We start from the raw sequence: 26,722 nt of genomic DNA, 5'->3' as shown, positions 1-26,722 counted from the left end.
ATGTTTGGCATCATGCAAGGAAAATTCAAACAAATGAATTTCAAGTTACTGGCCTAAGTTCAAACTGTGTGCGAATATAGAATTTTACAATGAGAAACTCGATATGGCTTTGTGGCACCACAAAATACAGTTGTGTACAGCATGCTTTAAGAACCCTCCTGTGGCTACTCACAAGAGTGGGATTTTGAATCCGAAACTCCTTGCATGTGCCAGTGTGACACACATGCGAGGTACGGGATCATCAGTTGGGCCCCACTGTGTATATGCAATGGCAGGTTGAAAATCAGGCTGATTCAACCATCAAGCAAGCCACGCACATACAATGAATGCAAACATTTGGTCAACCATTGTTAGTAATCCATTATTTTAATACACTATGACGCACCTAATGAGTAATGACAGATCAACCTGATTTTTGGGCAACGACACATACACGATAGGGCCTAGCAGACGAATAACTTGAATCACACACATATCACATTGGAATATACGGAGAATGGAATACAAGATCATACTCTCGCAAGTAGCCATCACGTTTCTCAGCTTGAAAAACAACAACTGCGATATTTACAGATATACCTCCAACAAAATTGAAAAACAGGAGATGATAAAACCGCCCAATGAGAATGCAGAGAGAACTATTGAGTTGAAGATTTGGTGATTTATTCAACAAGTATCATACTTATTCAAGAAGAAGTAACATACCGATGAGCGTTGTTGGTTAAGACCACCATTAGCCTCAACAACTAGGTAGCCACTTGGAGCTTGTGACCCTGAAGGTTGATTAAAACGTTAGTCCTCTACACAATTTCCAGACCAAGATTCAGATATGGAGCCATGTCAGCAACATAGACTCAACCTGGAACTGGTCCGTGGTAACTAATGTTCACCATAAAATATAGCTTCTTTATTACCTTATTGTGTTAGGCACGATAGTTGGCAATAAAAACTAATGCAAGATAAAAAAATAAAAAATCGAGTATTATGAAGCCCACACAACCTCCACACATGAGAGCTTGGAAGATTTGCGGGGCATTTGAGCCATGCATCAGATGGACCACACCATATAGATGACCTAGCCCAAAAGATCACATCAGCCCACTGTTCAGGAAGGCCACAAATTTATTTTGAATGTCGATGTTTGACAATTATATTTAAACCATCCATTTGTTTACGTGAATGTGTTGCCCATTGCTCATGTAGTGAGTTTTTTCTTATATCAATAATATATCTTAGAGTTTTTCTAATGTCCCCACTTTCATGGGGATGTTAGCAACATCCCCAAACCTTTTAAACAGCACACAGGGTGACCAATTGTTGATCTAAACCATTCATTCATTCATAAAACTAGGAGAAAGACATGGCACAAGAGTCATGCCAATCAGATGATCCCAACCCTTTGAATGGAGCCAATTTGTTACAATTGTCCGCTATTTATGAGCCATAAACACATGGTTAGAATCATCAAATGAAAGTGTTACTTTAGCATCATAAGAAATACAAAGGAGGATTCATCTACTAAGTGTTTCAATGTGATGATTAGACCTATTTTGTTTCTCCAGTCAATCTTAACTATCCATTTTCATGCTATTGATTGGAAGCTTAGAATCACCCGATCGGCATGATTTTTATACCACGGCATGCTCCTACTTGAATGAATGAATGAACAGTTCATATCGACAATAGGTCACCCCATGTGCCAGTTAAAAGGTTTGGGGACATTGATAACATCCCCATGAAGGTGGGGATGTTAGCAAAACCCTCTATCATTTATCAAAAGAAAAGAGGGGGCCCAAAAGGCCATTACATGACTAGAACACTAGAGACGATAACTGACCAAGAACAAGATGAAAAAACCCAGATTAGAGGGGACCATTAGGCCCACAGCTACCACCCACGGACCATGAGCAAACAACACATTTTAATGGTAGATGATATCCAAACTCCAACACCATTAAAGGTTCGATTGTTCCTCCACCCCAAATAACCCAAATGACAGAAACAAAACAGAGCACCAAAATGGAAGAACCCTTCCGCCGAGAGCAACAGAATCTCCAAGCATCCTCTAACTGGAAGAGAGAGAAAGGCACCGACCATGCCACTTGAAATTACTGAAGGCACAACTCCCAAACCACACTGACATAGGAACAGTGGATGAGGAGATGATTAACATTTTCGTCATCATTGAGGCACGTTAAAATCCCATTCACCATATCATATTCTCCACTGAAGGCAATCTATTGTCAAATTGCAATACCATCCAGCTAGTCAAGCAAAAGCAATGGCTCAAGGTGGAGCTTTTGATTTCTATAGCCAACCTGCGGGAGCAGCAGGCCCTTCGTCCCACTTCTAGATGCTTAAAAAACTATTTAACCAAGAATATACTGGAAGGACCCCACCACCAATGCAACCTGTCTTCCCTCATCTGATCCACATTCACCTCATCAACTAGTAGGAGAAAATGTAAGAGCTCACCTCCTCTATCTCAGATTTCGTCTAAAAACCGGGGCATACCATATGATTCCAGGCCATCCAAATAGCTGGTGATTTTTGCTTCCTTATTGGATGTTATCGAGAATAGCCATCCAAATTGATCCCGTAGCAAGCCATTGCCACACCGTTGATAATTCCAGAAATTGATTGAAGACCCATCACCCACCTCAAAGGAATGCCCTTGAAGTGCAACCAGCTCCAGAGTCAAGATTGCCTTCCAACAATAGGAATATTTGTACCAGGCCCACTACAACACTTCTCCACAGGGCTGTACTTTCCAATTTAACTCTCCATATCCACTTCCCAAGTGGGGCTTTATTCGCCACTTTCACTGATCTAATGCTTCCTCCACCCTGAGCAGTAGGTTTACATACCTCTTTCCAATCCAAGAGATGAAATCTATGCTTTGAATTTGAGCCTTGCCAGAGGAAGTCTCATTGGATTTTTTATTTTTATTTTTTTTGGCGGCTATGATGCTTGTTGGGCATCATCGAAAAAATGACAAATAATTGGCCAGAATTGCTGCAAATGCCAATTTAATTAGCACAATACGGCATCCAAATGGCAGCAGATATCTCCTTTTCCGGCTTGCTAGTCTTCTTTCCAGACTAGAAATTACAGGATCACATAAGGTTTTTGGAGTACCAACACCAAAGGGCAACTTCAGGTAAGAAGACAGGAGAGACCCTGGTCTACACTCCAACATAGCTGCAAGTTCAATAACTGCCCTATCTCCCAGCTGAATGCTGAACAATTTGCTCTTAGACAAATCAATCTTTAAACCTGACACTGCCTCAAAACAACTCAGCATGCACCAAAGATGAGACAGCTGCTCTCTCTTAGCTTTAAAAAAATAAAAAATAAATAAAAATAATCCTGTCGCCTGCCTACTGTAGGTGCATGACGATCTGCCCATTTCTACCCATATATAATCCTCCAGCAAGACCCTCCTCTCAAGCCTTCTAGAGAATTTAACTTCTTCTTTTTTTTAAGATTAGAGAATTTAACTTGCCTCCATTACAATCACAAAGAGAAAGGTAGACAGGGGTGGCCTTGCCGAACCCCCCTGGAACCCGCAAAGAAGCCTTTCGGAGCCCTGTTTTGCAGATTCCACACGTCCTCCCCCATAATGAATTTACTTGCTTGATGTTCGGACCAGATAACCTATACAATGGAGGCCATCCCACACACGAGTTCCACGCATAGAGATGCATGCGGGCTTTCCAAAGCTCAGAAAATAGCTGCTGCCATGCTGTTGCACTTCTATTACTTCAGTATTCCTATGTTGTGAATTAATAATACCAGCCTCATGTTCAGGCTAGGTCATCTATACAGTGGGCACACCCCACACACAAGCTCCACGTGTAGAGGTGCATGTGGGATTTGAAAAGCCCAAAATTTTGCTGCTGCCATGCTGTTGCACTTCTATTACTTCGGTATTCATATGTTGTGAATGAATAATACCAGCCTCATGTTCGGACCAGGTCTTCTATACAGTGGGCACACTCCACATGCAAGTTCCACATATAGAGGTGCATGTGGGATTTGAAAAAGCCCAAAAATTTGCCGCTGCCATGCTGGTGCACTTCTACCACCGTATATCTATGTGTTTTAATAACCATTCCAGTGATTCTTCTTGACTCTGTTTTGCGAAACAAGTTCTCTTGCAATAAAATTCAAAATCATAAGTATTTCATGTGACTCTCTCTCTCTCTCTCTCTCTCTCTCTCTCTCTCTCTCTCTCTCTCTCTCTCTCTCTCTCTCTCTCTCTCTCTCTCTCTCTCTCTCTCTCTCTCTCTCTCTCTCTCTCAGTCAAATTTTACTGGAGAAAGATAATGTGGCCCTTGATAGAATGGAATTGGTGGAATAGGATCCAAGTAGCCAACCCCAATTAATTGGGATAAGGCTTAGTTGATGACGATGATGATGATGAAACATAATTTACATGTATACTACTACAAAAATCATATAATACATACATAGCAATACTTAAACATGTACAGGTCCTGTTTCAGCGGCAGGGTAAATCTCTACAGTTTTGGGATTTTCACCAAAGGGGGGATATGGTTTCTCCAAATCTTCCGGAACAGAAGCCTATAAGGGGCTCAAAAAGTCGCAGCTTTTTAATCATTTTCCTTTCATCTCCAACCAGAAACAAAACAGATTGGGGTTGTTCTATCCAATTCAATCAGACCTTCCCCTATCCAACCATCTATGGCGTACATTTATCTATCTATAATAGTGCTGATTTAATGTTTTATGACTGATACTCTAGACTTTCCAATAATGAACCGAATGACACGACAGAATTATGGTTTCTAACGGAATAGATTTATATGAAAGGAAGAGAAAAAATTCACAAACTTAGGATGTGGTTTCTAGTTTTTCGGAGACCTATCTTCAAGAAACCAATTTTGCACTTTCAAGATTTTGTGTCAAACTCAAAAAAGTGTTTCCATTTTTTTTTCCCTTTTCTTTTCTTCTGTGGGTATGCTCTCAGTCTAGTTGCCTGATACTGGCATCAATGGGGCCCACTTAATAGCTTTTTTTTCACTAAAATGCAAACTCAATCAAGTCCTTCTGGTCCAAGATCACCAAATCAAGTGACTGGTTTCCTTTAACAACAGATTAGTTCCAGAACAAATCAGACCAGCATCATTTGATCTTTTTAACTTCTTGTGAGAAATCCTTCCAAAACAATTGCTAACAATTTTCAGTATATTTTGGAATATGTCTAATTGAATCATAATCTTGGTGAATCTTTATTGTTTATGTCGAGATCTTCAGGAAATCCGTTCTGGATAGAAAGTTAAATGGTGAAGAAAAAAGCAGCTCTAGATCAGTCCATACCAACAGGTTTATCTGTACTATTGGTACATCGTATCTGCTCTTTCAATCTTCGGCCGTGTTTCCACACTGTTGATAACTGCAGAGGGAAAAGAAGTGCAATCTCTCAACTGGCGTTCTTTTAAACTAAAGAAAAAGTAAGCAAGATAGGAGAAAAACAAGCACCCACAAATTATTACTTTGTTGCTACTTATCCACAGCTCATGTGGCATACATGGATGCACCATTGCAGACCATCAAAATCATGGACATATCATGGATGGATCGTAGCCCGAAATCCCAGCAATCGAGATCCTAGCTGGCCAGTTGGTGGGCATTCGATAAAAATGGTGACAAACAAAATCAGATGGTTGATCATGTGAAGTGTTTAATTTTCATGCTAAGTTCCACCAACAATGCGGCCCAAGATTTTGATGGTTTCGATTGGCATGCATGTCAGTTGTGGATGAGATTGCCACCAAGTACAACCTTGTCACAATCACACCAAAGGATAAAAGGGAAATCAAAGAACAGCTTATGACATGAAATTGAGAATTAAAACAAGCACATCAATAGTCACCAGCCAAATGGGATGAAGCAATAATACACCATGAAAGTGAAAACAACATATGAGAAATGCACCTTTACATTCAGCGCATGTGCCATGCTGGCAAAGTCTGTAAGACAGCTAACTTGTGCATAAGGTGGCCTCTACCATGAAGATGATTGTATGTTTAAAAAAAAAAAAGCAGTCCGGTCACTAACCCAATCAGGAGGTTCAAACATGTACTTTGAGTGTGGCCATTGGGAAAATTATTGAAACCAAACATGTATTTTTCAAAATGGATCATCCTTGTTATTCATTATCTATATTTATTCCGTAGTTGATACTTATGAAAAATGCTCCAGCGATGTCAGAGCACTATTAGTGCTCCTGGTTGCATTGGTTCACATGGACAGTCCAATCAAAGTCCATCAAACCCACGACACTTTTCATGGGCTACTAAGCAAAAATAGCATTGATCGGATTATCCAACCCATCCTATCTTTGGACTTATTTTCTACAGCCATCCTTTTTCCAAGCCATGGCTGGAATGGTTATGATTGTCTAACAAAAGTAATTCTTTAAAGCAAAAGCAATCCATGATAGTCCCTAACAAATAGATGGATCAAATTGTTGATTGAGCCTATTTTTGTGAGAATGATCTGGACCATCCATATTGAAGACCATTGATCAAGTGATAAGGATTGGTCAAATTGCATGATGTTTGCATGATAGCCCATAAAAAGTGTGTTGGACCTAATGAACAATTTGGATCAATGAATCAAACTGTGTAAGTGTCTCAATGCAACTAGGAGCACTACAACCTAATGCAGGGGCATTTTCACACTGGGCTCGAGTAAGGTAGCCTTTGAGATGCAGAGGCACACTCGGGGTGGGCGTCCTGTGTGAGGCGGGTGGCTCGTGTGAGGCAGACCCCATCCGTTTGAAGCGGGTGGCTTGTGTGAAGCAGAACCCATGTGAAGTGAGGCCCAAGAGAGGGGTTTGGCCGAGGTCCTAACCCATGCGATGTGGGACCTGGGCTATGAGATAAACGGATCAACTTGCCATGCTCTATCAGTTCAAGCTTTTAAAGCAAATGGTTAATTGTCCTACATCACAACCTAATAGTGCTATGAGAGCATTGGAGCATCTCTTGATACTAATACTTTATAACATACAAAAATATAGATAGTTGCGCATGCACGAGAAAAAGCACTTGCCATTCATTGGTTATTAGGGGCTTCTAGAAAACGTCTGGGTCAAAAGATGGATTTCAAATTAAGTTGTGAATTAATTGATGCTACTAAAGGGAATGGCAATGCCATATGTAAAAAAGGAAGACACTCATAGAACTGGATCTATAGATACCAGCCTGAACTTTGCATATGGTCATATTCAGTGGGGGCACCGGTCAGGTGTCCCACAAGCTCCCCAAGGTTGGCATATGTGTTGCAAGTAAAGAGGTGATTCGAAAGGCTACAAGTGTGGCTCACAACCTCTGAGAAATATACAATTGCTAGAGAATCTTGAAATTTGGTAATATCTCCTAATGGACCAAACGAACGATGGAGGATCAGCATTAATGAGGAACTGTCGCTGGATTACCATGCGCTATTGATATGGTCTTGATCTAGAAACACCAATGTAGTATATAAGGAAAACAAAATAGTTATATGATCGATGAATGAGTGGTTGTCGTGACTAAATACAACCCAAAGCATGAAAGCGTCTTCTTTAATGACTCAATGACTCAATGACACAAACAGAACAGCATAAGAAAATATCATTAAACAAGAAATGTGATAACTACTCATGAGACTAGGATCTTGAATCCAATTCTCCTGCACGTGTTAACATGGCAACACACATGAAACATGGGCCACATGAACATGAAAAGAATGGAAGGTTAAAGATGTTGACAAACAATCCACACTCAATACGTGTCCCCCACCTGCTGACTGGATTGGCCTGACTATTGGGCTATGAGGCCCATGACACATACACAATGAGGACCACCTGATGAACTACCCAGATCTTGCACACATGCACCACATTGACATGTGATAGAGTGAGAATTTTAGAGATTCAGTCCACTGGCCAGGCAAGCCTCACCAAGGAAGAGCCACTGCAAAAAAATCAGGCCAGCCATGAAGCTGAACAGCTGGATTTTAGTTTTGACTGTGGACCATCAGTCAACACTTCTTTTCCACCATCCATCTTTTTCCTTAAATACAGTGGTTAGGATTGTCCAAACTGGCCGGTTTTTCGATCAGAGCACATCCATGGTGGGATTGCCGTGATCAGCGAACAGCTCTTCGCACTCTTGCAACCTTTACAAGTGGGTGATGATAAAAACAATCTTCAGTGCAAAAATCCACAATCATGCATGATAATTCACAAAACAAAGAAACTCATCAACCCATTTCACAAGAATCACAGACAAAATAGAAATTGAGAGTTTAGAATTCAGGAAAACTGTTATGACCCCATCAACTGATTTCACAATAATCAAAGATAATCGCAAGATCAAGCCTCATTCCGGATATCTTGGGATAAGATCTCCGACCCCGAAGCCCACGGGATCGGATGAAGGTTCAAGATGGGCACGATCCTATCCCCGTGATCCCAGGAGAAGATCCCGCGCTCAATATCAGGAAGAGAATCCTCGTGCGACACACGCCCCAGTAGCTATAAAAGAAGGACCCCTGTCACCTTGAGAGGTACGGAACAAATCCTCTCTAAAAAGCTCCTCAATACTCTTAGACCTAGAATCCAGGCCTGACTTTGGCATCGGAGGGTCCCCTGCTCAAGCCAGGGTCTCCTTTGTCCCTTTTTCTTTTTGTGCAGGTACACGAAGGTCCAAGAGGAGGAATCGGACATTTGCATCAACAGCTTGGCGCCGTCTGTGGGATCCGTACAAAAAGTCATCTCGTATCTCTATACCGATTTCAATGGTGATGACTAGAAGGACGGTCCCAGAAGAAGATTTGAATGAGAATGCGATTACAGGGCCAGCGGGTCCAATCGCGGTTCCCGCAGCCCAGAACCCACCTAACAACCGCCGACGAGGGGCGACCGGAACAAGCAACAATCAGCGGGGTCGCGACGATGGGCGGTTGGACAAGGAGGTTCAAGAAATCCGCTCCGATATGAATATGATGAAGCAGATGCTGGAACGAATGTATCAGCAGCAAATGCAGCCACTCCCGCATCCTCAAGGGGAGACAGCGCACGTACCGACGGCGGCGGTTGATCCTCAACCTTCCGCGCCGCAGTCTTTCCGGCCGAGCCAACCCCAAGGCGGATCAGAACCATCTCCAGCGCAGTCAGCCAACGCTTCCCTACCCCCGACTGATCTTCGGCACGAGATAGAGCGAAGAAGGCGCAATCGCCCATCCATGGAAGGCACGGCAGAGAGCAGTGAACCTTGGAAAGCCGATATTCAAAATTTTAAAAGAGAAGTGCGGGAAGAAATGGGGAAAGAGATGGCGGACATAAAGCACGGCCGGAATGTATATTCAACCGGGTCCGAAGCGAAGACGTCCCCCTTTGTGGACTCGGTACTGAAGGCCTGGTTGCCCGAGAGGTTTCGATTACCTCAAATCACTCCTTTCACCGGCAAGACCGACCCAACCGAGCAATTGAATGCTTCAGAACCTATATGGAGCTCCACGATGCCTCGGATGCAGTAATGTGCCGGGCCTTTTCTCTTACATTGACCGATGTAGCTCAACTGTGGTTCAAACAGTTGAAACCATCAGTTCATTCGTTGAGCTGAGCGACGCCTTCCTCACCAACTTCATCGGCGGAAAGAAGAAATTGAAGCCCCCGGCACATCTGAACAACGTAGTTCAAAAGCAGGGAGAGCTACTGAAAGATTATATCAAGCGTTTTAATTTCGAATGCTCCAAGAAAACATTCAGAAGAAACGGCTCTCAATGCGCTCATGCAAGGAGTTAGAGATAAGCCATTCTTGGCCTCTCTAGACAAAACTCCACCCGATACTCTGGCAGAATTTATGGCACGGTCGGATAAGTATGCGAATGCCAAGGAAGCGCGAATCCTGCGTGAAACTAAAACTTTGGCAAAAGAGTCGGCCAAAAAGGAAGCCGACTCGGCCGGAGGAAGGAAACGCAAGGATGATCAAGCACGTGATGAGCGAAGGTCAGGCAAACGGCCGGATCGAAAGTTTTCCACATATACTCTCCTAAACAAGACTCGGGAAGAAGTATTGATGGAAATAAAAAACGAAAGCTTTGTTAACTGGCCCAGTAAGCTCAGGAGTAATCCTAATCGGCGGGACAAAGATAAATACTGCCATTATCACCGTGATCACGGACATAACACAAGTGATCACCTAAAAGAAGAGATCGAACGACTAATTAAAGACGTCCGACTCAGAGAACATATGGTTAAAGCTGAGGCAGCTGAGTCACGCCCGACCGAGAATCAGCCTATGGAAGAAATCCGAACGATTATCGGCGGTCCACAAGGGGGGGGCGACTCAAACAATGCACGAAGGAATCATGCAAGAAAACTTACTCAGCCTCAGTCCGAGCTCATGATCGTAGATCGGCCACCAAAGGAGAAGAAAAGAGAAAGATATTGCATCTCTTTCACGGAGGAAGATGCCCGAGGCATCTATCACCCCCACGATGACGCATTGATTGTCACCCTGGCTATCGCTAACGAAAGGTGTTTCGGATACTCGTCGATACGGGGTCATCTTCAGTGTTGTTTACCCGGGCGTTCGACAAAATGGGGATCGAACGGTCCACACTACGCCCGATTCGGACCCCATTGATCGTTTTTCCGAGGACAGTCTGCGAAGGGATTGTCTCGTTCCACTCACTCGGTAGTGCCCCATGTCGGGCGCGATGATGGTTGACTTCTGGTCGTCGATCAACCCTCGGAAAACAACGCAATACTCGGCCGACCTTCATTGAGTCTCCTCCGCCGTGGTATCCACATACCACCTTTCAATGAAGTTCCCACCGAGTTGGGAGTCGGAATTGTCAAAGGAGACCAGGATGCAAGGCGATGTTACATGATAGCCGTAAAAGGAGCCGCCGACAAAAGTCCGACCAACATATTAACGATTGAATCATTGGACCCTCGGGGCGAGAATTATGACAGCCGGTCGAGGATCTTGTCTCGGTCCCCTTGGTCGAGACAGATGGATCCAAGACGGTACGAATTGGCTCGTCTCTGCAGTCCCCTTTGAAAGAAAAGCTGACAGCCCTGCTCCGTAGGTACGCCGACGTCTTTGCCTGGAGTCATGAAGATATGCCCGGGATCGACCCCTCTGTGGTAACTCACCGACTCAACATCGATCCGTCGTATCGACCGATCCAACAGAAGCGGCGACCGCTCGGCCCTGAACGATACGCTATCATTGAAGAAGAAGTCAACAAACTCCTCCAGGCTAATTTCATAGAATATACTATCCAGAGTGGGTCGCGAATGTCGTGCTCGTAAAGAAATCCAACGGGAAGTGGCGAGTCTGTATTGACTATACTGACTTAAATAAAGCCTGCCCAAAGGATAGCTTTCCACTTCCAAGGATAGACCAACTAGTAGATAGTACCGCCGGACATGAGCTCCTTAGCTTTATGGACGCTTATTCAGGATATAATCAAATTGCAATGCATAAGACAGATAAATCAAAAACTACCTTTGTCACCGACAAAGGCCTTTATTGTTACCGAGTGATGCCATTTTCTGAAGAATGCAGCAACCTATCAAAGATTAGTTAATAAAATTTTTGCTCGGCTTATAGGCCGAACCATGGAAGTATATATTGATGACATGCTCGTCAAAAGTATACACGCGGCAGATCATGTGAACGATTTGGAAGAAATGTTTCTCACCCTACGAAAGTTTCGGATGAAGCTGAATCCAAATAAATGCGCTTTTGGGGTGCGCTCTGGAAAGTTCCTCGGTTTCTTGGTTAGTCAGCGAGGAATAGAGGCAAACCCTGAGAAGATAAAGGCTTTGATTGATATGAAATCCCCTAAAACCATAAAGGACATACAAAGGTTGACTGGACGAGTCGCAACACTTAATCGGTTCCTGTCCAGCGGATAAATGTCTCCCTTTCTTCAAACAATTGAAAGGAAGACAAACAATGGGTTGGACGGAAGAATGTGAAGCGGCATTCCAACAATTAAAATCATGTCTCGGTTCTCCACCTCTCTTATCAAAACCCGAATCGGGGGAGTCTCTGCTCCTTTACCTAGCGGTGTCCGAGGCAGCGGTTAGCTCGGCCTTGATACGAGAATCCGAAGGAAAGCAACTGCCGGTTTACTACGTCAGCAAAGCATTATTGCCAGCGGAAACAAGATACTCAAGCCTGAAAAAAATGGCCTTGGCTTTAATCACTTCCTCTCGCCGACTCAGGCCGTACTTCCATGCCCATACCATCATCGTAATGACCGATCTTCCGCTTCGCCGCCGACTCACGAAATGGGCCATCGAATTGAGTGAATTTGACATTCAATATAAACCGAAGGCAGCAATCAAAGGGCAAGCAGTAGCTGATTTTATCGCCGAAGGAACTCCACCATTCGAGCTCCCGGTCAACGATATGCCAAAGGATGTTGCAGTTCCAACAACAACCGCTCCCCCGACCCTTACCTACCCTATTCCCTGGAAACTATTTGTCGACGGTTCTTCCAACTCGAAGGCAAGTGGGGCTGGGGTTGTGCTGGAAACCCCCGATCATACCTATATACAGTATGCCTTACGACTTGGATTCCAAGCGTCGAACAATACGGCGGAATATGAAGCATTGTTACTCGGCCTCCGTCTCGCCGCTAGCTTGGAGGTCACGCACCTCAGTGTTTTCAGCGACTCTCAGTTGGTTGTTAATCAAGTTACCGGTGTATACCAGACACGAAAAGACCAGTTAAGGGCGTACATGCAGAAAGCGAAAGAACTTATCAACGGATTTCAACTCTGTCGTGTCACTCGGATCCCTCGTACGGAAAACGATTTGTTAGCAAAGCTCGCCTCAGCCGATGAAGATGAAATACCTAGGTCCGTCCCTGTCGAATACGTCGATAAGCCGAGTATAGATGAACCAATTAGCGAGGCCGTCAATACAATCAACTCGGAACCATCCTGGATCGATCCAATCCGCCAATACCTTGACGAAGGGAAGTTGCCTGAGGATCGCGCCGAGGCTCGACGAATTAAGATCCGAGCCTCCCGTTACACCATACTCAACGGAACCCTCTATAAGAAAGGTTACTACGCCCCGTTGCTGCGGTGCCTCAAACCCAGCGAGGCAGACTATGTATTACGGGAAATCCATGAAGGAATCTGCGGAAACCACTCTGGAGGGCGATCTCTCGCCCATAAGGTCCTACGACAGGGATATTACTGGCCCACTATCCAACACGACGCTCGCCAGCTCGTCCAAAAATGCGACAAATGTCAACGGTTCGCGGCAATTCCGAGGCAAGCCCCCGAGGCACTGACGCCGATGACCGGTCCCTGGCCCTTCGCACAGTGGGGTGTCGACATCATAGGCCCGCTCCCTATGGGAAAAGGTCAGACCAAGTTTACTGTGGTAGCAGTGGACTATTTCACGAAGTGGGCCGAGGCGGAGCCATTAGCTAAAATAACCGAGCAGAAGATCACCGAGTTTGTGTGGAAAAATATTATCTGCCGATTCGGAGTGCCCCGTACCATTGTCACAGACAATGGAAGGCAATTTGATAATAGGAGCTTTCGCGAGATGTGCGACAACCTCAGAATCAGAAACGTTTATTCTTCACCTCATCACCCTCAAACCAACGGACAAGTTGAGGCGGTTAACAAGATTATCAAGCAACATCTTCGGACCAAGCTTGGCCGGGCCAAAGGCGCATGGGCCGAAGAGCTCCCGAAGATTCTTTGGGCTTACCGAACTACAGCTCGAACAGCCACAGGAGAGACTCCGTTTTCACTAGCTTATGGCTCGGAAGCCGTCACTCCCGTTGAAGTCGGATTACCTTCGGCTCGAATCACCTCATTCAATGCAGAAGAGAATGAAGAACTCCTTGCACTCGGACTCGACCTTTTGGACGAACAAAGGGAAGTGGCGCGGCTGCGCACGGAGGCGCGGCAACGACAAGTGGCTCGGTTCTACAATACCCGAGTTAAGGTTAGAAGGTTTCGAATGGGAGATATGGTTCTCCGGAAAGTCTTCTCCAACACCAAGGAATTTGGATCGGGTACGCTGGGACCCAATTGGGAAGGACCCTATATCGTCTCGGGCACCATACGACCAGGAACGTATCGGCTAGAAGACCTAAACGGACAACCATTGCCTCACCCTTGGAACGCTGAACACCTCAAGGTCTACTATCCCTAGCTCGGTACTCAATGTTTAAAGACTCTGAACTAAGAAAGATTAAAGCCAAATCAAATGAATAAAGCTAAGTATTTTTCTTTCATTCATCAAAGCACGTACAAATACAATGTGTGACTACATCAAAGTGAATAAAAAAAAATCAAAGGGCCCTGGTAACTGTCCTCATGCACCGGCCTCACCCCCAGCAGCAGTGTCTTCGGCAGCGGCGTCCGGGTTCTCGAGTTCCGGGGCTGCTCCACCCTCGATTTCCGAAAGGTCAAGGTCGGGAAAAGATTCCTTTATATCCTTGACGCATTCCAGATATCCGCTTTGGAACAAGCGGTCCCTCTCGTCCTCGAACTCTGCCGACTCAAGGAAAGCTTGGACGGCTTGGTCCCTGGCCTTCTCAGCCTCCCGAGCCTTCTCGTCGGCTTGACGAATGTGCTCCTCAAGCTTAGCCCGAGCTAAGTCATCTGCGCACGAAGCATGAACTGCGAGAATTCGGTTCTCTTCTTCAGCCTCGGAGAGCAGAGCCAGTACCCGGCAACCTCCGCTCTCGCTTCATCCAAGGCTCTTCTGGAGGAAGCCGCCTCCTCCCGCATCTTCGGCAGCCTTCCGGGCAAGAGCCGCCTCGCTTGTCACGGACCCGGATTTCGGCCTCCTCGCGTCGCCCTTCGGCCTCCGACACCTGCAGTCGATGAGTTGAGGATAGCTCCTTGTTGGCCTATCAAGCAGGGAGCGAGTTCGAAAAGCATCCTCGCTGCATGGCTGACGGTTTGGGATGACGGGGCGTTATAGAGCCTCACGAACTCTCTTTCGCCACCGTGGGCTAAGGCCCAGGGAACCATCCCCGATACCACTTGCTGCAGGACAGACGGCCCTTCCTGGTTCGTCTCCTCCCCTCTGGAGGATGCGGTCCTCGTCTCACCTTCCCCTCTGGAAGACGCGGCCCTGGTCTCTTCCTCCCGTCTCGGAACGTCCGTTTCAACGTTTGCCGAGTCGGGTGCCGCCTGAGGTTAGCGACCGCCGTCTCTTCCGCCCTTTCTTTCGGGTCGGGAATTACGACGACGGGGGGGGGGCAGCGCTGGCTCTTTCTCCTTCCGCGCCACCCTTTGCCTCTTCAGTGGCCGAGGCTCCGAAACAGACCGCGGAGGAGCCTTCAACTTCGTGACCCTAAGAGGAGGACAAGCTCCAGTCATTTCTGAGGGAGCCGGTTGTGCAGAGTCCCTTTTGGGGACCTTTTCGGTCTTAAAAAAAAAAAAAAAAAAAACGAAGTAAGTCGGGGGAAATTAAAACTCAGAAGACACATTTTCAATTACCTGTGTCCGAGTCTAGAACTGCAAGATGAAGGCGTTTGTAGAAGCACCTTCCAAGACTCCTGGATCCAACGTCCTCAACTCTTTGATCCGAGCCGAGGCACGGAGCTTCCGCCGCTTCTTCGGGATATCTCCCAGAAGTCCTTCAGACTCAGAATATTATAAAAAATGAAAAAGGGCGAGAGAGAGAAGACCCAAGTCACCTGCTCTCTGGAATGTCCGAGGAACACGAGCCTCGTAAGACCCGGAGTCATCAGTCTCCCAGCGACCACATGCCCAAAACCAACGCTCTCTCCAATGTTTGTTGGAAGTGGGAGGGTCAGTTATCAAGGAACCGCCTCGCCAAGCAGCGAAGACGTAGAAGCCCGGGTAGTTCGGATTCACCCGCACTTGGTACAGGTGGAGAAATTACTGTGAGCGGTGGCTGTTCCATCTCGGCCCACAACACCGCACACCCGAATAAGTTCCTCCACCCATTCGGGACTATCTGCCCCGGGGCAATCTGAATGCGAGACAATACTCCCCGGACGATGGCCTGAAGGGGCAGACGCAAGCCGCATTGCATTGACACTTGGTAAATGGCGACCGCCCCAGCAGGAGGGTGATCCGGCAAGTCATTTGGACGGGGGAGATAGGTGATGACCGATTCGGGGATGTGATACCCGATTCGGATTCTGTCTAAGTCCGCCTCAGTTAAAACTGAGGGAACTGGACCGCTTAAATCTTCCCCTATCCTTCTCCTTCAGACTCGGCATGCGCCGGTTCATCGACAGGAACTGGATCGGAGGTTCCCTCGGCAATCAACATTTCATCTTCTTCCTCCTCATCTTCCTCCATGCCCCTTGGGAAGTTAGGCCTTCCCGGGCGGGTTAATAAAGACGACCCACCACGAGAAGGAACAACAGAAGCAGGGCGCTCCGCCGGAGCTTCAGTGACTCTCTCGGATAGAAAAGCAGCGTTGACATCCACTGCTATCTCCGTCAGTAAAACGTTGCGCTTCGCCTTCGTCTCCGGAAGCTCCCCCCTGGGGACTTCGAGAACCCCTATCCGCCATTATTATCTAATAGAGAGGGAGGAGAAACTCACCGGAGGGAGAAAGGAAAACGGAAATGGCGGAAGGAAGCGCTGACGGTTAAGAGAGAGGAAAGGAAGAAGATGAAAGACTGAGAAGGCTCCAAAGGGAATGAAAAGTAGGAATGGCAATAGAAGTTCAAAATGCGGGACCCCCACCAATTTATAAGATTGCCATACGGCGGGAGTAATTAATGAGGAAATGATTCGACGCCTGCATCGATTCCCCCACTCGACACGTGGCGCTCGTTGACTGACGACAATAATGCCCTTGCTACGTGTCCAATCCTCATTGGCAGGATGAGCGACTTGACGGCTGACGGCGCATGCGATGTCAGGAACCGAACCGCCTCCCGTCAAAGGCGACATGGAACGCATTAAACGACCACCTACTGTCTCGGACTGAGTTATGAACCGACTCAAAACTCGCTACTCCTAAGTGTCATATGAAACACACGGAGTAGGGGGGGCTTACTGTTGGGGATAAAAAACACAAGTCCGCAGACTCGGACTTAATGCCTCGGATCACAAAAGGATGTGTCAAGTCCGAGGCATGGTTCGCTAAACCGAGACAAAGGTTGAGTCTGTTCGGACGACTCATCAGCGTCCCGGGCATGCGTCGGGCGGACCACCCTGCCAGACCGACCATCGCTAGGACGAGCCTCATCCCGGATATCTTGGGATAAGATCTCCGACCCCGAAGCTCACGGGATCGGATGAAGGCTCAAGATGGGCACGATCCTATCCCCGTGATCCCAGGAGAAGACCCCGCGCTCAATATCAGGAAGAGAATCCTCGTGCGACACACGCCCCAGTAGCTATAAAAGAAGGACCCCTGTCACCTTGAGAGGTACGGAACAAATCCTCTCTAAAAAGCTCCTCAATACTCTTAGACATCCATGGTGGGATTGCCGTGATCAGCGAACAGCTCTTCGCACTCTTGCAACCTTTACAAGTGGGTGATGATAAAAACAATCTTCAGTGCAAAAATCCACAATCATGCATGATAATTCACAAAACAAAGAAACTCATCAACCCATTTCACAAGAATCACAGACAAAATAGAAATTGAGAGTTTAGAATTCAGGAAAACTGTTATGACCCCATCAACTGATTTCACAATAATCAAAGATAAAATAGAAATTAAGAGCAGAATTCAGAAAAATTGTTACGACCCATTTCATAACAGAATCGAAATTCAAAGAAAATTGTGAAAACCTGAATAGCAGAGGCATTATCCAACTGCATTTTGGGCCAGAGCTCCTGGAAGACTTTGCCGCTGCGGTACAGAGAACCAGGGAGGTACTGGGGACGGCCGATGATGGAAAATGTCCCAGCGCACATTAGGATGCCGGAAATGTAGAAGAGTGGCAAGAGGACAAAAACCCGGATACGCCGCCGGAAAAGGAACCCGACGAGGATATCCAAAGTTGCATGGGCCTTGCTCCGATGCCGGCGACGGCATTGCGGGGCCCGCGACGGGCGGTGAGGGGAGGAAGGTGGACTGGGACTGGGAGAGCTGCTTTCGCTGCTGGAGCCATTGGTAAGATGATTTTGGTAGGTTTTGGTTTTCATGGCTGAGAAAGCTTTTCTAGTCCGTGCGAGAGAGAGAGAGAGAGAGAGAGAGAGAGAGAGAGAGAGAGAGAGAGAGCGTGTCTGTTTTTTATCTTTTTTCGTTGTCTTTTTCAAGGGGATTTGTATATGGGTTTTGTTCTTAGGAGCTGAAAAAGGTTGTTGAAATGCACATGAGAGAGAGAGAGAGAGAGAGAGAGCTTGTTCGGTTATTTTGAATTTGGGTTTTGGTTTTGGTTTTCAGAATGTTTGAGAGAGAAAGGTCTGGTTTTTCTTCAATGTGGGTTTTGGTTTTGAGTTGTGTGTGTGTGTGTGTGTGTGTGTGTGTGAGAGAGAGAGAGAGAGAGAGAGAGAGAGAGACTGCTCGTGAGATTTTGTATTGGTGTTTTCAGGAGGGAGAGAGAGAGAGAGAGAGAGAGAGAGAGAGAGAGATTTTGTATCGGTGTTTTCGAGAGAGAGGGAGACAGAGAGAGAGAGAGAGAGAGAGAGTTTTCAGGAAAGTAGAGTAGGATTGGGATGGAGCCTTATATATTAATGGCTGAGATTTTGTTCTGGTATTTTCGGGAAACTAAGTGGAGAGAGAGAATAAAAGGTTGTTACTCGAGACGAGAGAAAGAGCGGTTAAAAAGGAATTGAGAGATCGTGGCTTAGTCATTACATTTTTATTTTTTGGTGTATATACAGAGGGAAATGGTAATATGACGTCCATCTCACAGGAGCTGTGTGGGCCCCACTGTGATGTGTGTATAATATCTATTCCATCTGTCAGATGCACCATTCTATGGTGAGCCACTTGCTTAAAAATTAAGTCAATCTATAACTTAGGTGGGCCACACCACATACAACAGTTGAGAGGGATTATCCTCCCATTAAAATATTCATTATCATTTATTGGGCCCACCAAGATTTTGTTCATAAATTCAGACCATCCATTGTGTGTCCCACTTAAATGAGAGCTAAGACCAAGTTTCAGCCACATCCAATACTCATATGGGCCTCACCAAGGACCTTTATAAGTTTTAAGCATGTCTTTAGATAATATGACTCATGTGAGCTCCTTATAATACTGATTTTTGGAATATTTCGTAGCCTCTTCTGAAGTGTGTGTGTGAGGTCATGCGAATTTCTTACGAGGTCGAGCTGTGTGGGCCCCATTGTGATGTGTATCACATCTACTCCATTAGTCAAATGCACCATTCCATCATGTGCTACTGGCTTAAAAATCAAATTAATAAATAACTTGGGTGGGCTACACCGTATACAACAGTTGAGAGGGGTTACTTCCCATTAAAACATTCATTATTATTTTATTGGGCCCACCAAGATGTAGTTTAAAAATTCAAACTATCAATTGTGACTTACTTGGATGAGGGGTCAAACCAAGATTCAGCCGCATTCAAAACTCAAGTAGGCACCACAAATTATTTTTATATGTTTTAAGCATGTCTTCACATGATTTTTAAATGTTATGATCCACTGGGCACTGATCCACAGCGCACCCGTTCTAAGAGGCTTGTGCAAACGTTTTTGAGAATTCATTGTACGTCATGTGAAGTAGAACCTCGTTAAACCTATCTACCTATATATATATATATATATATATATATATATATATATATATATATATATATATATATATATATATATATGATATATATATATATATATATATATATATATATGTGTGTGTGTGTGTGAAGGCAATTTTTCAAAGGAGAGTGAGTACATCTGCGGCCTGGTTTGGGTTGGCTTGAATCGATTTATTTACATAGCATTGATGTCAATGGTTGATAGCTACAGCCTTTTCTCTCCTCATTGGCAGACATGCTTGCAGAGGAGCACGCGTGAGATTGTCAGTGGACCTGCGGCGCTAGCACTACAAGTCTATAACGACACCCCTTAGATCTTAGCCGTTCAACAGATGGACCCAATCAAGATTCTCATCTCGCCACGTATCACGAAAATAAGGGGTAGTTAGACAAACTTATCTGTAATCCAACATTCATGCACAGGATCGGTGGACTCCCATGGATTTTAGATTTTTAGGCTGGACCCAATTTCCTACTAGTTGTATGGTTGTATGAAGTCCGTGCACCGAAAAAGCTCTGTGGGGCCACCACAATGTCCACGTGACATTCACTCCGTCCATCAGTTGAGCCTGATCATTTTAGGATGTAAACGGAAAATTCAAACAGATTTAAAACTTAGGTGGGCCACACCACATGTAAAAGTAGAATGAGAATGCCAAGGAGGTTTTAATGGTGAGCATTTCATTCATATTGTTTCTTGTGGTGTGCCCCACTTGAGATTTAAATCCTCTTGATTTTTGGATTCAGGACCTAACATGATTGGAGGGAACTGATGGACGGAGTGGATCTAACACAGATGTCTTGGTGGATCCCACGGAACTTAGTATCACAGTGGTTAGCTATGAATGGGTCATATGAAATTCGCTTCCACAAAAATGCGCCACGTTTGAATATGCAGTTGAGTGTACGCGAGTAGCATTGAGTCGTACAACTACCGTCAGCAGGACGTGGATTTCCCGTTAAAGCCTTTCCCAAGAGGTTCCTCACCTGTAATGACATGTGGAGCCCCCTTGATGAGAGAAATCCACTATGCATACCAGTTTTAGAGAAACATCTCAAAGACACGAAACAAAAATTCAAGTCGATCCAAAATTCAAATAAGTCATACATTGATCGTACACTAGTCGAATGGAGTCGAGCTTGGCACTGCTCGACTCAGCTCGGCCACTAGCTTATGCCGGTTCAAATTCAGCTCGTCTTGGTTCAGTCAGCTAGATCGAGCCGGTTTGAGCCAAGTTCGTGCAAACATCGAGCGTATGTAGCATTTTCTCAAACGCATGGAGTGCACCTTCAATTTCTTATGATATGTAAGACAGCACTGAGTAATTAAAATGTATTTCATTAGACACTCAATGGGTAAATTAAAATCAAAATACAAGGGTATTTGTTTCATATCTATACATTCCTTGCCACTAATCATCACTTCATTGAGTCATTTTATCAAACACTTAGTCAAAAACATCAATAGTAAAATAACCAAGTCATCAAACTGGTTTGATCTGAGTTCGATTGGAGTTGTGGTCCAATCTAAGTTGAGTTGAGATTAGGCAAGATCAAACTTGACTTGAAATCTTTTTGAGCTTAAAAATCAGCTTGACTCGGCTTGAACTCAATTTCAAACCAAGTTGAATCGAACTTTTTCAAGTCAAGCCAAGCCAAGCAAGCTAAATTAGTCTAGCCACCCGAAAGGGAAAATTGGTAAAGAGTTTCATACCGTTGAAACCTTCTTGGGCTCCACTTAATGTTTATATGCTACTAAACCATTTATAAGGCCGTTCTCATTGGAGTGAAGTGAAAACATAAAAATCTTAGCCTGATATGAAACTTCTATCTATACAAAGGTTTCAACAATGGTCATTGAATCCCCATTGTTTCCTCTCATGTGCCTACTTGAGTTCTAGATACGTCTTGTTTTTTGTGTTATGTCCTAAATGAACTTGAAAAATAAGAATGAACGGGTGGATTCCTCACAAACATCACGTTGGGCCCCACATATCATCCGAGCTTAGGAACTCACTAAGAAATACTTTAGCAGGAGATCCGCGTCGTGCAACTTCGAGTCTTTAGCAACTGAACAGCTTAAGTGAGACCATGGATCCACCAAGGTGCGTGGGACCCCTAACTGTAGGGTCAATTGTAATGTATTTAGCTAAATCCATGCTGTTGTTGTTTATTGAAAGTTCATTTTAGAGCATCACCCAAAAAAAAAAGTAGATCCAAATTTCAGATGGACATAATAGAGAAAACAGTGGTAATTGACCATTAAAACTTCTTATGGGCCACAAAAGCTTTGGATTTAATAACTTCATCTTGTGGGCAACAAAAGCTTTGGATTTAAAAGCTTCATCTAGGTGTTTGTGACATTATTAACGGGTTGGATGACAAATAAATACTCCCGTGGAATTCATGAAGTTTTTAATGGGGAGGATTCAATCACGACTGATTCTTGTGGTATGGTCCACCTAAGATTTGAGTCAATTTCATTTTTGGATTCATGCCCTAAAATAAGCTTTCAAAATGGTTAAACAGTGTGGATCTAAGAAACATAGATCACTGTGAGCCCCACAGTCAAGGGTCCCACCCACCTCAATGGACCTAAGTTCTCACCTAATCCATTCCCACGCAAGTGGGCCCAATTAGATAGGTCATAACTCTAAAATTGAAATTGATTGGATGATCCTAGCGTTCGACTAATGAACATTTTGTTTGTTGATTTTGGACCGTGGACAACTTTTCGTTTGAACGGTCGATCGTATCTCCATCAATCAACCAGTCAGAAAATTGATAAAGTGTAATAGTTCCAGCGTGGTGGCCAGGCAGCAAGAATGATATTTTGATGAACGGTGAACAAAGCATCATTTCATTCATTATATATCTAGACCTTTGATAATATCCTAGCCATCAGACATCTTTACTTTTTTCTTTTTTTCTTTTTTTTAATCTGGAATTGATATTTACACCCTCCCTGCTACAAATGCCCACTGTTCAATTTGGACTGTCGTGATCGAAGGACCCCTTGAGGAGATGGCAGAACAGGTGTCAGAGATCCAGGCCAGGTGACACATGTCAGAAATCCTGGCCGGACAGTGCCAGAAAGTACAGGCGCTGTAAACATTGGATGTACCGAAAATCTGAGTGGTGGACTTGTCAAGTGACCCATGCATGTCGGTTGAATCTGGACTGTTTTGAATTTCTTCATCTTACAAGGTTAACCTACTCATCACCGTTCATCATTTTTAAGTGTACCCAACCTAGAGCTATACATGAGTCTCGGCTCGGCCACTAGTTGATCCCAACTGGAACTTGGCTTGGCTCAGTCCTTGAGCCTGACTGGCTAGCCCTGCTCAATTTGGTCAGTAACAGGGGCCCGTTCAAGTTGAGATCGAGCGTATACAACATTTTTTCAAACACATTGAGTGTACCTTCAATTTCTCACGGTATGTAAGACAGCAGCAACAGTTCACAAGTATTTCTTTTAACACTCGATAGGTAACATCAAAATCAAGATACAAATGTATTTATTTCATATCCATACCTTCTTCACCACCCACTGGCACTTCATCAAGTCATTTCATTAAGCATTTCACGAACAACATAAATATCAAAATACCTGAGTCACCAAACTAGTCCGATCCGAGTTCGAATCAAGTTGGGGTTCCATCCAAGTCAAGTTAAGCACGGGCAAGCTCGAACTCGGCTCGATATTTTTTCGAGCTCAAAAAATCAGCTCGACTTGGCTCGAACTCAGTTTCGAACCAAGCTGAATCGAGCTTTTTCAAGTCAAGATGAGTGAGCTAATCGATCTAATTCAGTTCGTGTACAGCTCTAACCCAACCTGATGTATGACCGAGATCCCTAATACGAGCGTTGTCCGCATGTATCTCTCACTCCACGACTCTCGTTGAATCATTGTACTCGGTTTAAAATAATCTGAGTTCATTTTTACACACGAGGAAATTATTCAATACTATATCCGGTTGCCTTCGAGGCTTGAAACGTAGGCACTTGGAAATGGGAGTGGATTAGGTGAGACCCGGATCCACCGAGGTAGGTGAGACCCCTGACTATGGGGCCCACTGTGATGTATGCGACTACATCCATGTCGTCCATCCACATTGAAAGTTCATTTTAGGGCATGATGCTAAAAAAAATAAAAAATGAAGCAGTTGCAAATCTCAAATGGACCATAATATAGGAAACAATGGTAATCAACCATTAAAAACTTTTCATGGGTCACAAAAGTTTTAGATCAAGCTGATATTTGTGTGGTCTCTTCATCTAGATCTTTGTGATCTTATTAACATGTTGGATGACAAATAAACATTCCAATGGCCCCCATAAAGTTTTAATGGTGGAGATTCAATTACTGCTATTTTTTGTGGCATGGTCCATATAAGATTTGGATCTTCTTCATTTTTTGAATCATGCCCCTGAAATGAGCTATCAAAACAGTTGGACTAGGTCGATGTAAGATGCATGATAAGCTTCACAGCCGGGGTCTCACCAACCTTAGTGGATCCAGGGTCTCACCTAATCTGCTCCCCTTGGGAATAGTACACAAGCTATAACTCAACTTAAACGACACTAAGTTAGGAAGCGACCTTATTGGGTATTGCTTTTACTGTGGGGCCCACCTCAATGATGTGTTGTATATCCAGCCGTCCATCCATTTCTTTAGTCCATCTTAGGGCGTGATTCTAAAAATTAAGCAGATTCAAATCTAAGTGGACGACACCACAGGAAATAGTGATGATTGAATGTCCCACCATTAAAAACTTAAAGGGCCCATCCTAAGGTTTTTGTAATGTTTATTTTCCATCCAACCTTTTGATAATGTGAAAGAAGATATAGATGAAGGGAAAATACAAAGATCAGTCGGATCCAAAAACTTTTGTAGCCTAGAAAAAGTTTTCAATGATCATTCACCACTATTTCCAATGGTATGAGATTTGGTTCTCCTTGTAGTTTGGGATCTCATCCTAAAATGAGATGGAAAAGCAGATTGACAGCATAGATATATAAAACATACATTAAGGTAGGCCCCACATGGTTAAGGTAACACCTGATAAGGTGTTATCCCTAATCCGCTCCAGGTTAGGGGTGAGAAAATTAATTAAAATAACTCTTAATTATGATGTAATAAAGGCATTAACCTTAGCATCTCAGGCCATTGTTATTTAGTTATTTAGTTTCTTTTTGTATTTTTAGAAGATGAAAATGCCTATTCTACCAACTATCCCTTCGTACAACAGCATCATTTCACATAAATTAAGTGGGCCTTTTGATAATGGCGGTGTGGGCCCATTAAATTAATACTTGGAGCCACCCCTTATCTGATCTGATCCTTTCACTTTAATTAGATAGTCATGAACTCAAAATAGGGTTATTTAATGTATATGAGTTCGGACTATGTTTTGGTATATGCTCGTTGACTTGGATAGATAATAAACCTGCAATTGATTTTTAGGCATAATATTTGCAGACTGGTCCACTATGTGCTTATTTGATTCATTACGCAGTCTTTTTTAAAAAAAAAAATATTTAATTAATTAATTAATTAATTTTCTTTTCCTTGATTTTTCTGATTTCTTTATTCTTTTATTTTTTTTTATTTTTTTTTCTTTTTTAGTTTTATAAAAAGTGAACCTGCAAATCCACACCCATCATCCCCACACGTGTATGATAAAAGATCATGCACACACTACATAAGGGTCAGCATGGCAAATGGGTGTAAGATCTAATCCGTCCATCAAGTCGGTTTGACCTTAGACATGTTTTCTCAAGAATAAATTTGGTCCATTCTGCATATTAGCTCCAATATTGGGAATAAGTGGACAGGCTGGAAAACTTCAGCCATGTTTTCCACATCTATACATTTGTTTTGCCAGTGGCCCACCCGACCAGTAGATCAACCTGACTTTTAGGACGGGGCATCAATAAATGGAGTCAGATTGCTTCGCACTGTGTATATGTGGCAAAACTCAATGGATCCTACCCTGATGTGATCTATTTTATTCACGCTGTCCATTCATTTTGCCAGAGTCATTTTAATTAGGGCATGAGGTAAAAAATGAGAGGCAAATTCCAATCTTAAGTGGACCAATACACAGGAAGCAACATTGATGGAAGGCATACCAATGAAAAGGTTTCGAGGGGATTAAACTAGTATTTGTGTTTTTTCCTTCATCCATGTTTGTATATGAACAAGCTGGATGGCAAATAAACATGGGCTTTAGCAATGCTTCAATGAAAAGGTCTTGAGGCCAGTATTTATGTTTTTCCTTTATCCATGTCTGTATAACCTCATCAATAGATTACATGGCAAATAAATAAACATTATGATAGGCTCTATCAAGGCATTAATGAAAAATGTCTCAAGGGAATCAAGCTGGCATTTATGTTTTTACTTTGTCCATATTTATGTAACTTTATGAACAGGTTGGATGGCAAATAAACATCATAATAGGTTGCCATAAGACTTCAGCGAAAAGCTCTTAAAGGGTCAAGCTAGTATTTGTGTTTTCCCTTTTTGTGTGACCTGGTGAGCAGGTTAGATGGCAAATAACCATTATGATAATCAATAAGCTCCAATAAAGCTTAAAAAAGAGGTCTTTAGGGGTCGATATAATATTCATGTTTAAAGGGAAAGGTCTTTAAAGGAATAAGCTGGTATTTGTGTTTTTCATTTAACATGTCTATATAACCTTATGAATAGGTTGGATGGCAAATAAACGTCGCGAAAGGCTCTGGTCATAATTATTATCCTGATTACTGCTTCATGTGATATATTCAACTTGAGCTTTAGATTTACATATCTTTTTTATGACATGTCATGAAATGATACGACAAAATGAATGAATATTGTAAATAAAATATATGTATATGACATACGTGATGGTGGAGCATACATGGTTTTACCAATGTATAAAGTATCCATGTCGGTCTTGTGTTCTATACTGCACAATTGGAGCCC

The 26,722-nt window shown here is 43.9% G+C and overlaps 1 protein-coding gene across 3 annotated transcripts in view; it reads right to left on the bottom strand.

Annotated features, from left to right (window-relative positions):
• The window catches only part of LOC131234790 (O-fucosyltransferase 10-like), a 29,261-nt gene extending 10,854 nt beyond the window's left edge, over positions 1–18,407 (bottom strand). The window contains exons 1-3 of one of the 3 annotated variants that reach the window (XM_058231745.1): positions 17,807–18,407; positions 5,344–5,419; positions 706–773 (exon numbers count right to left, since the gene is read on the bottom strand). In XM_058231745.1, the coding sequence (XP_058087728.1) occupies positions 706–773; positions 5,344–5,419; positions 17,807–18,163 (501 nt within the window). In that variant the 5' untranslated portion in view covers positions 18,164–18,407. The remainder of the gene's footprint in view (positions 1–705; positions 774–5,343; positions 5,420–17,806) is intronic. The other 2 variants (XM_058231743.1, XM_058231744.1) reach the window with 2 other exon arrangements.
• Between the last annotated feature and the right edge of the window lie 8,315 nt (positions 18,408–26,722).

Source organism: Magnolia sinica, chromosome 19 (genome assembly GCF_029962835.1).
Source record: "Magnolia sinica isolate HGM2019 chromosome 19, MsV1, whole genome shotgun sequence".
Taxonomy (NCBI): Eukaryota; Viridiplantae; Streptophyta; class Magnoliopsida; order Magnoliales; family Magnoliaceae; genus Magnolia; species Magnolia sinica.
Note: the sequence above shows the minus strand (reverse complement) of the source record. Positions and strands in the feature narration are given on the sequence as shown.